This window comes from Hydractinia symbiolongicarpus, chromosome 14, assembly GCF_029227915.1.
Source record: "Hydractinia symbiolongicarpus strain clone_291-10 chromosome 14, HSymV2.1, whole genome shotgun sequence".
NCBI classification, from domain to species: Eukaryota; Metazoa; Cnidaria; class Hydrozoa; order Anthoathecata; family Hydractiniidae; genus Hydractinia; species Hydractinia symbiolongicarpus.
This window is the reverse complement of record NC_079888.1, coordinates 4,830,364-4,847,464: the sequence shown is the minus strand read 5'-3', so window position 1 is coordinate 4,847,464 and position 17,101 is coordinate 4,830,364. Positions and strand designations below refer to the sequence as shown.

Sequence of the window (17,101 nt, the reverse complement as noted above, 5' to 3'; positions counted from 1 at the left end):
TAGCTAGGTAGACCCAACTTCAACATAAAAATAAATAATAATATACTAAACTCAATAAAAACTTTAAAAGTATAGGAATAAATAAAGCTAGCTATAGCTAGCTGCCTCAAAATGTACGTTTTGTAGCTAGCCAAAAACTTAAAATTGGTTTGTTTAAGATTTATACGTAGCTAGAAAACGTGATGAAATATTCACCTTAACATGTGAAAACAAACTAAATAATCCTATAGGATAAAAAGTAGTCAGAAGAAATAAGGAGGATTGAAAGGAAACCTACAAACTTCACACCATCACTTCCAAACCAAAATGGCCTTCGTAGGGGTAGCATGTTTCCTCCCGTCGGCATGTTGAAGCCGCGAAGCACTTGGATTGGTCATTAGTGAAAATGGAGCCTCGTGATTGGTTTATTACAATGAGCGGCAAAGCAAGGCCGGTAAAAAAACGGGGTCTGCCGGGGATTCGAAATAAAGCTACAGGGCCGGGGGGATTTTCCGTATGTCTCGCTACTTGCTCCGCCATGTTGCGCAGAGACAGACAAAATACGGCTATTATAATAGAGATACAAATAAAATCAAACATGAAAAAGTACAATTTAAGTTTTTAAAGAATCTAATCCTTTTGTTTTCTTCCCAACCGTTCATTACAATGTTATGAATAAAATCATATTTGTCTCCTACAGTTTTCCAAATTATCGCCTCTAGTTTAAGCGAAAAAAGTGTTTTTTTCTTTAATCAATTACTTCTTATTTTCGCGCACACAAATGTGAACAAGCTCTATCGCATATTTATTTCAAGCAAACAAAAAATACACACAAAATAATACTATCAAATTATTTGTCTTTCTACAAACTACTAAAAAAAAAGACTTGTAACAGTTTTTGTAAACATTCGATTTTACATTACGTCATAAAAGTGAATTTATCATGACTTCTTTCGCAACCAATCAACTTCTTGCGGTTGCTAGTAACATGGCAACTAAAACACCATATAAGGAAATTGGCAAACAGGAACGTTGAAAATTCTCACTGAATCTTGGAAACTTCTGAGGATATGTCTATCTAGCGTCTAAAGAAACAAAAAGAAGTAAACAATCTGATCATCGTGCCCCAGGCCCCATACATACATCGGCTGCTACTTATTACGATTCGAAGTTAAGGCAAGAAAATAATTTTCGCGAACTTTTATTTGCGATGGTTTTAAGTATGGGGCTTTTTTTTAATAAAAATCGGCACAAGGCTAGGACATAGGTACCTTAAAAGAAAAAATCTTTTATGTATAAGCACGTTTTTTAAAGATTCCGGTCTGCAATTATTACAAGAAAAGAACCCTTCTACCTTAAAGGCCGTAGGTATCACACCTACGGCCCTGTGCTTTGTAATACCGGTCCATAAATTTCTTTTTATTTGTCACTGAAACGTTTCAAACCATTGTCCCAGAAAAATTCCGCCAAGCACAGAAATGATGTTTCTTTTGTTTTTGAATAGCAAAAAATTTATGTCCTAAGTAAAGGCGAGAGAAAGAAAAAGGAAGCAGTCGTCAACACTTGCCTGTTAGAGGGACTGAACAGATGCTGTTCTGCATCACGTGATCTTAATCGAGATCCTCCACGTTGGTTTTTATTTCCAGAGGATTGTTGACGATAATGTCCACCACCTCTCTTCGGAGTTCGAAACTGCGACATCAACTCTAAAGAAAATACTGTGAACTTCAATTACTCTAGTCTTACGTTTATTTAAAGTTTGCGACCATCCTCGTCCCCAGGGTTTGTTGCCTAAAGCCGCTAGATATAAGCGGCGCCGTGCCGAAGCGAACTCATCAAATATTCATCAGGCTTTCAAAATTTTAAAGATAAAAGCTGTATTTAGTAACAATTTTTTGTTAAATAAGCAGTTTTACATTGTTATGTGCATACTTCAGCACTAACTGGCTCAGTATTAAGTTTTATACATTCAGTCAAGCTGTGCTAAGGGGTGTGTGTGCGACACAGCTTGTTTAGACACGGATATATAGATAATGGTTTTATAAGCTGTGTTGACCCAAACTAAGTAAATATCTCAAGCTTGGCTCGTCAAGAGACAGCTTATATAATGGGTCTAAAGGTATTCCTAACCGCTGACGTAAGCATCTTACCGTTATACGACTCTTCTTCTTGACGTTGGTTATAATCAAGCACAAGTCGTTTCATTTCTTCGTGTTCTGCTCGTTCTGCTAACTGTTTGTTTCGGATGTTAGCAGCAAGGTCTGACGTGACAGGGATTTGCAAATCTCGCAGCACTTGTTTGTTGTTCTTCTTCATCATGAGCACGAAGTTAACACTGTTGTTGTCGTTCGAGTCGTTTGTGTCGTTCGTATTGTTCTTCTTCTTTTGTTTACCTACAACAAAACGTTTAGTTTTAAAGTACAACTAAAATAATGATGGCTCTTTGGACGCCATTAGTCCATGGTCTAACACTGGTTTTATTTGTTTGATAGGATGTGCTTCTTTTATCAGAAGAATTTTCCAATTATCATGACGGTCGAATAATTTTTTTGTTTAGTTTATTTTGAGAAAAATACCGAATACGACACGCTTTTTAACAAATAAAACATTAACAAATAAAACAAGCACACAAAAAAGACCAAAATGGAGAAAATAAATAAACAAACAAACAAAAGAAACAAATAAATAAATGAATGCCTAATCAAACATAAAACAAACATCCAACCAACCGTAAAAAAGTTCAAGCACAGACAAACCAAGTTGACATTTAAACAAAAACAACAACAACCCTACCTTTTAGATTCATCGGAATAGCAATATCAACGTTGGGTATTTTCATATTGTCATGCAACCGTTCCGTGATGCTATCGCCCATTATGCGATCAAAATCTTTCCGGAAAATATCATCTTCATGGCAATCAACATATTTTGGTGTTTCACGTAAATGTACCTAAAATAAGGTGGTGTTTATTTATTTGTCGGAGAACTGAAGTAATCACAATTTCAATTTTGTGAGGCCAATTGTTTTTCTCTTTATTTCCGCCATCTGCTATTTTATTACATTCCGCAGACTTAATTACTTGGTTAAATAGGGATTCTACAGGCGGGCAGGCAAGGCCGGCAGACACGCAAGCAGACGAATAACGCCAAGCGGACTTAAAAGGGTGGATAATACGGGGCGTTGTTGGGTGCTACAAAAATAACTTCCCCACCTCGTCTTCATTCTCCATAAGAAACATATCTTCCTGTTCTCCATTTTGAAGTTCATTGCCACCTTCATCATCTTCGTTCCCAGACTCAATACCAGACACTATTTCTTCTTCATCCTGAGAAGACTGGGAATGAACTCCAGGAGAACGCGCTATAGGGGATTCCGCATAAGGACTTGAAGGTAGGCTTGAATTTGAGTGCACTGAGTTGTTTAGTTCAGCAGATTCACTTTCATCATTTACAACAGCCAATGCCTCTGGAATAAAAAATGTAATGTATGTTAGGTTATCCTTTAATTTCTGCTTCAAAAAAACATTAAAGGAATTTATAAGTCTCTTTTAATTTTGAAATTTTAGAAATCTGATTTTTGCAACAGGTGCACTGCATCATACCATTCCCTTTAATAGGAGGAACAGCTTTATCAAAGTTAAGGTGTCTTCACAAAATAAGAAAAACAAAAGGCGTAAGTCACGACAAATACCGCGCAGAAGGGCGTGAACATTAGCAAATACAACATACTAATTTTATCTTCGTATTCTTTGTTCAACTCAACAACAGCAGCGTTTGCTTCTTCTAGTGATGTGTAAAAATTCAATTTCGGTCTCAACCCCTCTATGCTATCAACTATCATGTAGTCAACATCTCTGGGGAAGGGTAATTGGTCGTTCCAGTAACCACTCTCCTTTTTCTGCCATATGTAGCACTAAAATGGTAACACAGAGACAGCTCGTTAGCATGTTTCCCTAAATTTTTCATGAAGTGTTTCGGATATTTGTTCACGTTTGAGGTAGGAATATTACTTCACATAAGAGAGTGCTAAATTCTTTTACTTTTGACTTTAGTGACTTACACAAAATACCATCGAGCAAGTGGAGGAGTTTAACAGGAAGGTGTAAAGTGAACCGTCAAAACAAATCAAAAAAAGGTGTAGGACTACTCGAAAAAAACTTTTTGTTAAATCTGGCAAAAATGAGAATAAATTTGCAACGTACATAATTGCTTATCAATTTTCGAATTACCTGGAAATAGACCAAAAAACAATCCAACTTTTTCTTGGATGTACCGCGATCAAAGTACTGACCACAAGTTTCGAGTACTGTGCACACCAAACGAATACGAAACAAATGCTCCGGAGGGTCAAGCGTGGACAAACTCACTAGAAGTAACAGAAAAAATAACTTTAAATGAAAAGTAACTTTAAATTCTAACGTACACAAAGCCTTTCAGATTATTATAACACTATGCATTATTTTACTGAGGCGTGAGAAGATTAACATAAAGCATTGAGTAACTGTTTCATTTTGGTATGACGCCTAAAATTCATTTTCTTTTTTCTCATGATCAAGGGATTTTTTTGACTTTCATATTTAAGCATCAAGAGTAAACAAGAAAACAGGTACAATGAACCATCCCATATGAAACTAATCAGTCCGTCAAGATAGGTCTAAATCCAGCCAATCAAATGGCATAAGTACGTCCACTAGGTAGAAAAAATAATTAATATCCACTGGATTGTCTGTTCTTTAACTTTCTCGCTATTTCGTGTGCCCGTAGCACGGCTCCTTTCTTGCGCGCGCAAACACACACACAGAATACGGGTATTGAAATTAAGAGAAAAAATAATAAGCTTTAACTATATCGCACAAACAAACTGAGCTTACTTTCGAGACTTCCACCAAATGTTATAAGCAGGTATAAATTTTGAAAGATGATATCGCTGTCGATGAGCTGATAGTTGTACATCTCACCAAGATATTTGATACTGCTCAGGCGACGTTGGTTGTCGCGAAATATGTTGGTCTATAACGAAGCGAACAAAAACTGTGAAAAGGTATTCATAAAATGAGTTGAGAACTCCTTTGTTATTCAATGGAATGTTTTGTAGTAATCGCAAACTATAAAACTATAAAAACAAAAACGGGGTTAAAATATAAACTTTCTCATTTTTGCCTCCGTAAGAAAACCTGCCAGACATGGCTAAAATGATAACAAGAAAACTTTTATGACTGGAATAAAACAAATTAGTACGAACTGTAAATACTAAAAAGCAAAAGTGACGTGAAAGTTTCATTGCGTTTGCCTTGAATTTCTACTTTTCCTGATATATATAATAGGTATTCTTAACCTTCTCTTTCAAAACCTGAGTTATCCAGGTTTGTTTTATTCTGTTGTGAAACCTGACTTTCCCAACTTCTAAAACAGCCTAATTACAGACCTTGTGGCCAGGTAAAAAATATAATGCGCATGCTCAGATCTATGACATTGGGAGATGCGGCTAAGAACACCCTAAAAATAAAAGTGTAAATTTTTACCTCCATTCCAAGACGTATATTTTCTAACACTCCATCAATCACATGGACAGCTACGTCATCCTAAAAAACAGTATATGATGAAAAGACTGACACTTATTGTTTCATTTCAGCAGATTAAACTTAGTATCTTGACCAGACAGAAGAAACACGGAAGCTGCTTAGAACACCCATACACATATCACTGATTATAGATTCAACAAGGAGCTTGTTTACAATCTCAACATTTTGCAGATTTCCTGCTATAGTATTGGTTGAGTAATGCTTAAATTGACATATTGGAACAATAGTGTGAACAGTGCTTAAATTGACATATTGGAACAATAGTGTGAACATTGCTTAAATTGACATATTGGAATAATAGGGTGAACAGTGCTTAAATTGACATATTGGAACAATAGTGTGAACAGTGCTTAAATTGACATATTGGAACAATATGAACAGTGCTTAAATTGACATATTAGAGCAACAGTGTGAACAGTGCTTAAATTGACATATTGGAACAATAGTGTGAACAGTGCTTAAATTGACATATTGGAACAATAGTGTGAACAATACTTAAATTGACATACTGGAACAATAGTGTGAACAGTACTTAAAGTAAGAGTAAAAAGCTTGGTTACACATGGTAAAAATAAAAACAAACTAGTACATACATGATATTCAGCCAGTCCAGACAACATATTAGCTAAACATCTGATATTATTAAACTTGACATTCCAAACATGAGTCATACATTTGACCACGTAGTCTCTAGCCTGAGTATAAGAGAAACACTGTTAAATTAAAAAAGACTGGTATATCCCTGATTATTCAGGTTAGCTATTAACCTACAATTCTGGCGAAATATGATGAGAAAAGACGATGAATTTTGAAGTTTGCCCAACAAGTAATTATATGGGCCAATTTTTATATAAGATTCACGCATTTAAACTGCCAAAGTTCATTTTTTAATAATTTGCAACGACTTTAATACCTTAGATCTCATAAAGCTCAAAAGTTGTTAATTGACCATGAGCACTGGAGTAAATTATTTTGTAATGCGGACAGATTTTAACTGCTGTGTATCTATCGTAGACAACCATATAGGGCTTGTGCAACCGTAAAGCACTTGTCCAGCTATACCCAATGTTGAATACGGAATTATTTTTATATTTCCCATATTTTGACCAGGATTGAAGCATGGCCACCATTTAAAATACCGAGCACATCACTCACCTTTTCATCATTCCATGGCAGCTTACGAATTTGACGGAGAACTTTCTCTGTAGTCGTTTTTGTCAAATCTTTATAAAGAAGCTTTCGAATATACTCGTGAATGGGAGGTCGGACTTTTTTTTGAACCTAAAAGAAGAGTCATTTTAAGAACAACATTTAAGAGTCTGCATATCTTTGTTAAGACATGTATTTACATTCAGAAACTCCGTGGAAATACTCTTTCTTCCTGACATTGTTTTACACCTTACAAGCAGTAGGCCTAACACGGTATGACTCCACATTAACTACAACATATAAATGTAGGGTAAAAAAGATCGTGAAAAATTTAATACAGGGTTTCGTGAATGAAAAAATCTTTTTTAGGAGTTTTGGTTCTAGATTCTAGACAGAAAATGATTATTTTATTTTGATACTAACAAAAAAGTTTGTTGTTAATTTCGAAATAAAGCAACAGATTGCATTTTTAAAAACATATTGCTGAAATTGATCGCATTTGTTTAAGTTTTGTCATAAAAAACCTTTTCCGACTATTTACAGTACAGTTAGACCAGTGTGAAAAATAATAAGATGATATGACGTTGCGAAAATACGATATGACGTGACAAAAATACGATATGAGGTTGCGAAAATACGATAAAACGTTGCAAAAATACAATATGTTACCTTTTGACGTTCTGGTGGGTTGCAATAATAAAAAGCATTTTCAATCATGGTTGAATAGCGGCTATCGAAAGCTTGAACAGACTTCTTCCTCATCATTTGTTCCTGCGAAAGGAAATTAAAACAGGCTTTAAACATTTAATGACAGCCAATCTCTTTTGGTTAAGCAACAAAGAATACCCAATGTGAAGCCCTTGATAATGTCCTAACAGATCGTAGATTTCTCAAAAAAAATTTCCTCAAATTTTTTAGACCTTGTTAAGGGTGCAGTGACGGTAGTAATGTCAAACAGCCACATAACTTCAACAAATAGAGTCTTTTTCACAGTAGAGTTCATAATGTAAAAGAAAAAATGTTCCGTTGCTGTAACATCTATACTTAAAATATGGTCACTTCATATGCCCATTTAAGCTCCTTCAAAGAAGAGAAAGTGGTGGCTAGATAAAAACATACGAGTAAGAAACATGTGACTAGCACTGGCAACAATTCTATAACATTGCTGTATTAAACTCAACATGTAGCTATTTGGCATATTGCACCCTACTACAGTATGAAATTAATTTTACGGTAACTTACAAGAAGAGCTGACATCCGTGGATAGGATTCTGGTGAACGGTAAAGAAATCTACCACATGTTTCCAATAAATTACATGCCATGTCAATATTGTGATGAGTAAAATTGTCCAGTAGCAGCTAAATATAATCACTCTGATAAAGCAGTTTAGATTCAGCATGTAGGATAGCAAAAGAAACAGTTTAATGTGTAATTCATGTTTTCTGATTACAATTATGATTCGGTGAACGCATACCACAGATAGCAGCAGCATAAAAGGTAAGCTAAACTTCATTGGAGATTCTAGGTTGTAGGCTGGCTTTTCCTCCCCTCCAACTGCAACTACATTTAAGTAGGCTGGCTTTTCACCCAAGTCAGTTTATTGCGTCTCAAAATGGACTGACAACGCTAGTTAAAAGTGTTATTGGGTGGGGTTACACTTACAACCTTTCAATAATATTTTTTGTAATGAAAAAATCTTTTATTTTCACAAACCAGATAACACAAAGAGAGTGAAAGGATATTTTCCTGTATTTTGATTTCAATTATGAAAGCATCCAAAATTTTTCATGGCTACCAAATTTAACTAATGGTATGTTTACACTGTGCTCGTAAGTGTAAAACACAATATACTGTAATATTACTGTAATATTCCAATTATCATGGTAACATGGATTTTACAGACTGTTCATTACACAATTTTAATCAAATAAATTTTCAAGATACCTTTAAACAATAAAGTGCTTCTGCCTTTGGGCAAACTTTAAACTTTGTCAATTCACCTAAAACACATGATCTAGAGAATTTATACAAGCGCACTTTGAATGTAATAATTGATACATAATTGCAACATATTTTATTTAGGTCCATGTGTTTATTACCTATAAATCTGACTGTCTTCACTTTTGATTCTGTATGCATTTGATCTTTCTTTCGTAACTGAAAAAAAACCGGTTACAATAAATATTACCAGCAGGAAGTAAAGTGGGGGTCGTTCTTAATAATTAAAAACAAGAATGCATTAAATGAATGACTGAAATTTATACAAAATGAAACAGAATTCTTGACCTATACAGGTCTTAGCAAATCAAAACTAATAATTTTTATTTTGGTAAGATTATTACAGGAACCTTAGTTCTTAGACCATTTTCAAAATACCAACAAAAACTTACATGTGAACGGAAACTTCCCTTTAACAACCACACTAAATCTGTAGCAATATCAGGTAAACAAGGCGAAAGTGTAGAGACAAGTCTTGCATAGAAGGGGAGTAGATCTAGCCTAAATAAACAATCAACAAATTTTTAATCAAGCTCCAATACTTATGTTTTTTACCTTATGAGGATGGAGAAAGATGTGAAGGACATTTGGTGGTGGTACAATTCAAAAGAGGAAAGTTTCTTATTAGAGGACTTAACAATGTGTTTAGGAAAACACTTTTTTCAAATATTTTCACAAATAACAACCTGTTTTCATTTAATGATTGGATTATTTCAAATGATCTCATTTTCGCAACAAGGAGCCACAAAAACTCTAAAGTTACAAAATATGCATCTTCACTGGCTTACCTTACTCTATTGACTGTAAACAAAGTACGAACTAATTTTTTACGATTTCCTTTAGTGTTTAGTTTCATTATAAACTCCTCTGCAGCCTAAGTAAGCAAACAACACATTAATAAGGTTTGACTGAGGGCAGTTTTTTTTAAATAAAATGGTTTTAAAAAAAATGGTTTTCAATATATTTACTTGGTCAATAAAGTCCCGATTAACACATGTAGGTAGCTTCTGAAAGTACGCTTCTGCTACTGCTGCCATGCCAACAACAACAGGCTCATCGTCGTCTCCATCTAAATATTAAAAGAAAAAAGGGATAAAACAGAAACAAGGAGAATTTATGCATCAATTTATTGATGTGAAATTTTCAAGCTAGTGTCTTATGTCTAAATGACAGAACAAAACTCTGGCTAATTGTAACAACATGAAGACAGTGTACGTTTTGAAATCAAAACAAATTAATAAGGATAACACAAATCTGTAAATAATCTTCTGGACTGTTGTAAGTGTTGTACAATATATTGTGTCTCCATTAGAAATAATCTTACCATCACCAACAATTTCCTGTTCATAATTATCGTCAAGTTCTTCGTAGTCATTGTAATCCATAGAATCATCAACATTTACTAAAAAATAGTAACATTGATAAGTAAGTAAAAAAATCAATCAAATCATCCTTAAATAATTGCTTACCATAACTTAAATGACTGTGGAAATTTTACCACCAAAGCATCTGGATTTACTTTGTAATTATCAACTTTCAAAATTTAAATGCCCAACCATATTCTATGACATCCTTGAGTATTTGTTACAAAAAAGTTGCTGATGTCGTGTTTTGTCAGCAGGCTTTTTGGTTTGTTTTTTGATTCCTAAGTTGTCCAGAAATTTTTTTTACAATAACTGAATGTAACTTTTTCATTTTCGCATTACATTAAACTTAAAATAACTTCAGTAAAGGAGGTTCTAAGCCGCAAAGCTAGTCCTGGCTTTTTTCAATTTCAAAATGTCATAATAGAAAATTCGTGTTAACTGTCACAGAGGAGAAGGAATTATATACAACACACAGTTAAATTTTCCATCACAATACTTTTTACTAAATTCGGAGGGTTGCACCTAGCGTGTTTACAAACTTACAATCTACTCGAAGTTTTCTTTCCTTTGTTTTCTTTTTGTCATGCTTTTGATTTTTCTTTTGATTCGATGATGTTGGTGTCTCTTTAAACAGAATCTTAAAAGAAAACATAAATGGTTTTAAGATTAAATACTTTGTTAAAATATTTTTAAGCACACGTAAGAAATAGGTTAAGAAAATTCAGTTTAAAAACATGCAACACAATTTTTGAAAATAAACTATTCAGAGTAAGGTGAAATAATCATGATATTCCCTTGTTTGTCTTATTTCAATTTCAATATTTAGCTTTGGTCGCTTTAATACTGGTAGCTACATGGTAAAAAAAAGACGGTTTTCTTATTTGTTTTATTTCTATTGTCAAATTTCACTTTACTATCCCTGAGCAAGTGGTCACCACAATGATATATATAACATCTTTTGCATCTTATGACGACCAAACAATGAATCTAAATACCTGAGGTACCAATACTTTCAAATCTTTCACGTTCTCGTAAAATGTTCTTGTATCTTCATCTTCCCATAGTCCGTTTTCAGAATCATACTGAAATATAAAAAGATAAGTTTTCCCATCAACATAAGACTTTGTAGAGCTACAATAACACTGTGTCCTGCAACAATAAATAAGAATTAAATATCTGCAAACACTGGGTCAATACGTTATACATAAGGGTCAAATTTACCTCAACACCTCTAACTGGTGTAAAAATATTGACAGTCCCAAGTTCTTCTCTTTCTTCCAGTTCTAAAAGCAGTAGAGATAGATAATGAAACAGCATAATGTATACATGATGCAACAACTTCTCTCTGTCGTGGCAGTTAAGCAGTTATTTTGGCTGAACCACATAATGTATACATGATGCAACAACTTCTCTCTGTCATGGCAGTTAAGCAGTTATTTTGGCTGAACCACAGCCCAACTTTCACAGGAACTGATATTTCACGCTATTTGTATCGACAAGGAAACAAAATAAACACATTTTTTACTTAAAGTAATACAAGACTTACGATCTTCTGGCAAGTCAGGCATATCTTCATCAAGCAGTTCCTACACCAAAACATATTAAAATTTATTTGTATGGCAGATGTACGATATCAAAAGACCTGGTATTGAATAACAACAATAACAATGAATACAAAAATTATTATAAAAACAAGCATTTTATAAAAATTGAATAAATTTCTTTGTAACTTACAGCTAAAGATGTAGTAGAAGATAAAAGTTTATCGAAAACTTTTTGAGCTTTCTCAAAAGCTTCTTTGCGTTCTACTGGTAATTCACCTTTTAACTAAACATTAGCAAAACATTAAGTCCACTGCCATATTTTCTCCAATAAACGCCCTGATTTTAAGGGGGACGTTTATTAGAGAGGGGCGTTATTAAGAAAAAGGCGTTTAAAACAAAACAAAAAAGGGAAATGGAAAATATATATGCTATACCTGCTATACCTTGCAAAAGAAAAAAAAATATGTACTTACTCCTATGGTTTGTCGATTTTGACGGTCTCTGTTTTGTAAATCTTTATGCATATTTACAATATATTGTGCCATGCTTTCGTAGTACTCTTTAAACAAGCATAAAAACATAGACTGTTGGTCTGGGGTGAGTACCTGCATAATGGAACAATACAAAAAAAAATTGAACTTTTAGTAAAAAAAATAATTTAATTATTCATCATCAGCCTTGTCAATAAAAATTGGCTGGCAACTGCAAAATGCTTGTGAAAACAAAACAAAATGAAAATTACTGACAAAATCAATGTGACATATGAACACAAAGTTGGGTATTCAATTCATTAAGAAAGCTTACTTTAAGCATGGGAATGTCTATGTTTAATTTATCTTTCCAGCATCTGAAATACAAAATGCGTCTTTGTTAAGTGAACACAGAGGATTTGACCTTTACAAACAGAATTTTTACACTCCCTTAACAATATGACTTCTTTTTTTTTGTCAGCTCTTGTCAAATGTTCTGATCTGAAAAAATACGCAAGTGAACACAATGTTAATATGTATCTTCTTTTAAAAAAAAGATACATATTTGTTAAAAAGATTAGTTAATCATTTTTTCTGTCTCTGTTTGATCTGTTTGATTTGCATTTGCTGATACCAAACGTATTTCAACATGGCGATTCAACATGGGCGAGTGAATGTTACCAAACCCAGGGGCTAATCCAAGCTATGTATGGGAAATTGAGGGGATGGCTCACTGTATGGGCCGTTGGATGTTGCTGGAAGTTGTCTAGTAGATGTAGATTGCGGGCCCTAATTGGGTTTGCGTAGCTCAAAATGAGCATTAAACGCTCTAGGACTCTCCATCTAAGCCATTTGTGAGGCTAGTCATGTAAAATATGCACATCCATCTATCTATCTATTTCCTTGCTATTATATCATTTAATTGTTTTAAGAGTAATTCGATTTTTTTAGAGATTCTTTCCAAATAAAACACAAATACAAGTCTTTCAAATTCACGTTGGCAGTGGGCAATTGCCAAAAGGTGAATGCTGAGGCATGATAGAGTTTCAACTTACATTCATTAAAAAATTGAATACAGACCTATATTTTCGTGGGACAATCCCTGCCAAATCTTCACCACAATGTCTAACGGTTGTTAATATGATTGGAGCGTATGTAAATGAGTTCTACAAAAGGTAACAAATAGTAATAAAAAAACATATGATAACATTTAAATATAAAGACTATAACTAATTTTGTACGTAAAACTACATACTTTGTCCGCTGTGACAACAGCTTGTATTGTGTTGAGAAGAATTTGAACACCTTCATCAAGCGAATTGTAAAAACCATCAAGGACAAGCTCACCAAGTAATCTTAATGCAGTGCGCAAGCGTGATATGTTACCTGCCTAGAATTTATTTGGAAGTACAAATAAAGGTTAAAATATACCAAACACTGAGTTGCAGAAAAAAAATTGTAAATGTTTTTTGGAAAAGCTTCATTGTACCTTTTCTTCTTCCTTACAATTAATAACATCAAAAAGTTTTATAAATGAGCGCTTAAAAAGGCTGGTGAAGTCAGCATAACGTTGATGAAATAATGAACAAATATATGCTGCAGCGCTGACATCAGCAACCTAAAACAAAAAAAAGATAGATAAATAGACAGAAAATGAAAAAAAAAACAAGGAACTAAATATTCCATTAAGTTACATACTACTCATAATAATTATAACATCCTGCCACTTTTAAGGAGTTAACATTTTTCTTTTACGAAATACACTATTTTATCATAACAAGAGTTTAATCAAAGAAAACAAAGTGTTTTCTTTAATTTCAAAGGACGATGGAGATAAAATACAGCATAACATTATACAGATGAGACATTAAAAGCAGAAAAATTTCTTACAAAAATTTACAAAAACTTCTTACAAGTTTTTTTTAAAGAAGTTACAAAATATGTTTCCAACTTTATAAAAAATAAATATATATACCTTTAGTTTTGCTTCAACAATTGATGTTACAGCTTCTTGGATAAACTTACTCAAGTTCAAGGCATTGAATTCGGCAATTAATGACTCTCTTTGTTGTTCATTAATTGATCGCTAAACAGACCCAGTAATAAACATGCAGTTATTTCTCTGAGACAATATGCTAGCCGAAATTCTTGATATGTAAAAGGCCCTTTTTCTATGACCATGGAAGTAAAAAAAAGCTTTTAGATATCTAAAATTTGTCACGGTATCTTAATGGGATTTTTAATACCAGGCTTGAATTAGCAGTTGTAATTCCCAATGTGTGAATCCAAATGCATTGTATTTGTCACATGAATTTATTTTTAAAATTTTATGATGATAAACTAACAACCAAAGGCAGAGTTACATTAAAAAAAATTCAAGGGACTTAGTATGAGTAAAGTAGTGGTATATTCAATTTTTTTCTTAATTCTTTTCATTTTGTTTCTGTACCCCTCATACATTGTTACATACAGTTTGAATCCATATCATTTAACAAGTCCAAATCACACAAAACAATATTAATTGTTTCTGTCGGGCTAACACTTTTTAAGCAAATTTTTACAGAAGAATTAATTAATGTCAAAAACTTTAAATGTGAATATCTTGAAATGGAAAGAGTTTTTTTAAAAAAGAAGGAATTTATAATGTATACTTCGTTAAAAACTGTAAATAAATGGGAAAAATAACTTTTTTGGTGATGATACTACTACACCATCCTTCAATATGTCCTCAACTCTTGACTCAAGAAATAAACAAAGAAAAAGTTTGAGAGAGAAGATCTGATATCTTCAACTAAATTCCATTAACATGATCGCTCCTCCAATTTTTAAAGCAGAAGGGAGAACTATGGCAGGTTAAAAAACCAGCTATGGCAGCTCAAGAAAACTGTTTTCTTACCAGTTTTTTAACAAATGCTGTATTCTTTTTCATTGATGATTCTAGTTGCTTGAAGAATCCTTCTGCTGGTCTGTTTTCTATTAAATCAATATAAAATAGCATTCAAAATAAAGAATTTTATTGGAGATAAATACTGTATTAAGATTTACGTGGAGCATCCGTGTTTTTCTTTCGGAGGTCCATACGATTGTTTATCCTCTCTTCAGCAGTTGATTTAGTGTCACTTGCTAATTTCTGTAAAAAGGGATTGGCAATATCTTAAAATCACAAAGAATTGTGTTGAGACAAAAACGAAAAATGAAATGTTTACCTTTTCTTCCTCCAATCGTATATTTTCCATTTCCTCTTCATTATTATTTTCCTTCTCTGATTCGTCCTAAATAAAGGCAGGTATTGTAATGTGATGCTACGAGTGAAACTATTTTAACATTTAAGAGGTCTGGAACCATAAAAACAACACAATTTTATAATAAGTCGTAAAACTTTGTTTTTTATGCTGGTCCTTAAAATCTTTATTTGGTTTACTTTTAATGTTTTGGCATGTGCTCTCAAACGTAGACTATATTAGTGTTAATATGAAAATATATTGCTGCTCTTACATAAAAAGTTCCGATAATACTAAAAAATTCTAATTCATGCGGCAACATTTATTATACTCACAGCTTTATGTGCACACTAACACAAAAACAAATTTGTATGGTGCTGTAGGTTTCAAATTTAATTCATCTTTTTTTAGCTATATATAATGACACAAGGCAACTGAAGCTTCACCTCGAAAATGCATTGATAGATTTTTCTAAAAAAATGTCTTGTGGAATGAAAAATGTGTTATTAGCATAAGGTTTCCTTGCTTGTTGTATTATTATATTGCTTTTGTTGCAGAAATTGTTAAGACCCTGGGCTCGTTGTTACTTTTTGTAACCATGAATAATTAAAAAGTTCCTAAAACTTTTTGTTGTTCTTCAATTCAGCAACAGCAAAATCCTTCTCTGTGATCTACAGCTTTTGACTTGTTCAGATGCTTGATTATAAGAGACTATAGTGATAATCAGAGAAGAAGAATAAACACCTGCTGTTTGTCTTCAACTGGCTTTTCTTCCACATCTTTAGGTTTTTCACCTTCCTTGTTTTTTGTTTCGTCTAGTTCCCCTTTGTTGCCTTTACTCTCACTGAATCAAAAGATGGAAATATGTAAACATTTGTTTGCTGATTGTCTGGTATATATTCTCCAATTTGTTGGTTAATAATAAAATAATTTGGAAACCCAAGATCTGAAATAGGTGTATACTAAATTTGTATACTTAATAATTTATTTAAAACAAAGACATACTCAGAGTTACTGGTTTTCCCAAAAGCATTTTTCGTTTTTCGCTCAACACTATATCTGTGCGATCTTTCATTTCCTTTTCCACCTTGCTTGTTGTAATCATCTTTTACCATTTCACCTTTATAATATAATGTTTGAGTAGAATTACATAGATAATATAACTGATTTATAAAAGATAAAAATTAGCCAAAAGGAAGTTATATGGAGCAAAATACAAAAAAGCACAGGTTCAAAAAAAGTATTAAAACTACAAAAGATCAAATAGACAAGTAGTTGTAAAATAAAACCTAAACTAATGCAGTTTGTAATTTTGGCTGTGAAGATGAAAAATAAAATACTTGCATGCTCAAAAAATTGTTTTCAAAGATTATGTAGTCTTGTGTTGTTTTGAAAGTTGTACAGAATAAACTTGCGTTTTTGCCTTTATTTGCATGAATTTTTTTCATAATACTGGTCTTTTTAACAACAGTCTTGCAATATTAAATTTCACATAGTGAATTTTTATCAACATCAAGAAGAAAGCATGTAATAGTTTTATAACTGAAGAGGCAACAAGCGTATTATGCCTTCGTTTTTTTTTTAATTCTTTTAAGACAACTATTTGAACAATAGTCTTGCAGTATTAAATTGTAGCTACCATACTCTCACCATCATATATAATAATCATAACGAAGGAGGGTGTTACGACAATAACTGTCTTGTTTTCCACTTGTACTATACTGTTTCAGTGAAAGATAATCTTACTACGTAGCTACAATTTAGGCAGTTTTTTTTTGTTATAAATTACT

At 32.9% G+C, this 17,101-nt stretch overlaps 1 protein-coding gene across 1 annotated transcript; it reads right to left on the bottom strand.

Annotated features, from left to right (window-relative positions):
- Window positions 1-772: 772 nt before the first annotated feature.
- LOC130625691 (regulator of nonsense transcripts 2-like) lies at window positions 773-16,846 on the bottom strand. Its single transcript, XM_057440794.1, has 35 exons — window positions 16,317-16,846; window positions 16,056-16,155; window positions 15,297-15,362; window positions 15,136-15,220; window positions 14,987-15,063; window positions 14,066-14,176; window positions 13,580-13,708; window positions 13,346-13,480; window positions 13,171-13,256; window positions 12,425-12,467; window positions 12,094-12,225; window positions 11,811-11,903; window positions 11,623-11,662; window positions 11,298-11,359; window positions 11,072-11,158; window positions 10,620-10,713; window positions 10,034-10,111; window positions 9,678-9,778; window positions 9,498-9,583; window positions 9,102-9,210; window positions 8,811-8,868; window positions 8,656-8,711; window positions 7,953-8,069; window positions 7,380-7,481; window positions 6,717-6,842; window positions 6,155-6,256; window positions 5,502-5,561; window positions 4,851-4,989; window positions 4,209-4,345; window positions 3,709-3,892; window positions 3,192-3,445; window positions 2,773-2,929; window positions 2,130-2,372; window positions 1,547-1,685; window positions 773-1,064 (listed from the first exon to the last, which is right to left on the bottom strand). The coding sequence occupies exons 1-35, from the start codon at window positions 16,424-16,426 to the stop codon at window positions 1,058-1,060; spliced, it is 3,705 nt and encodes a 1,234-aa protein (XP_057296777.1). The 5' UTR covers window positions 16,427-16,846; the 3' UTR covers window positions 773-1,057.
- Window positions 16,847-17,101: the final 255 nt, after the last annotated feature.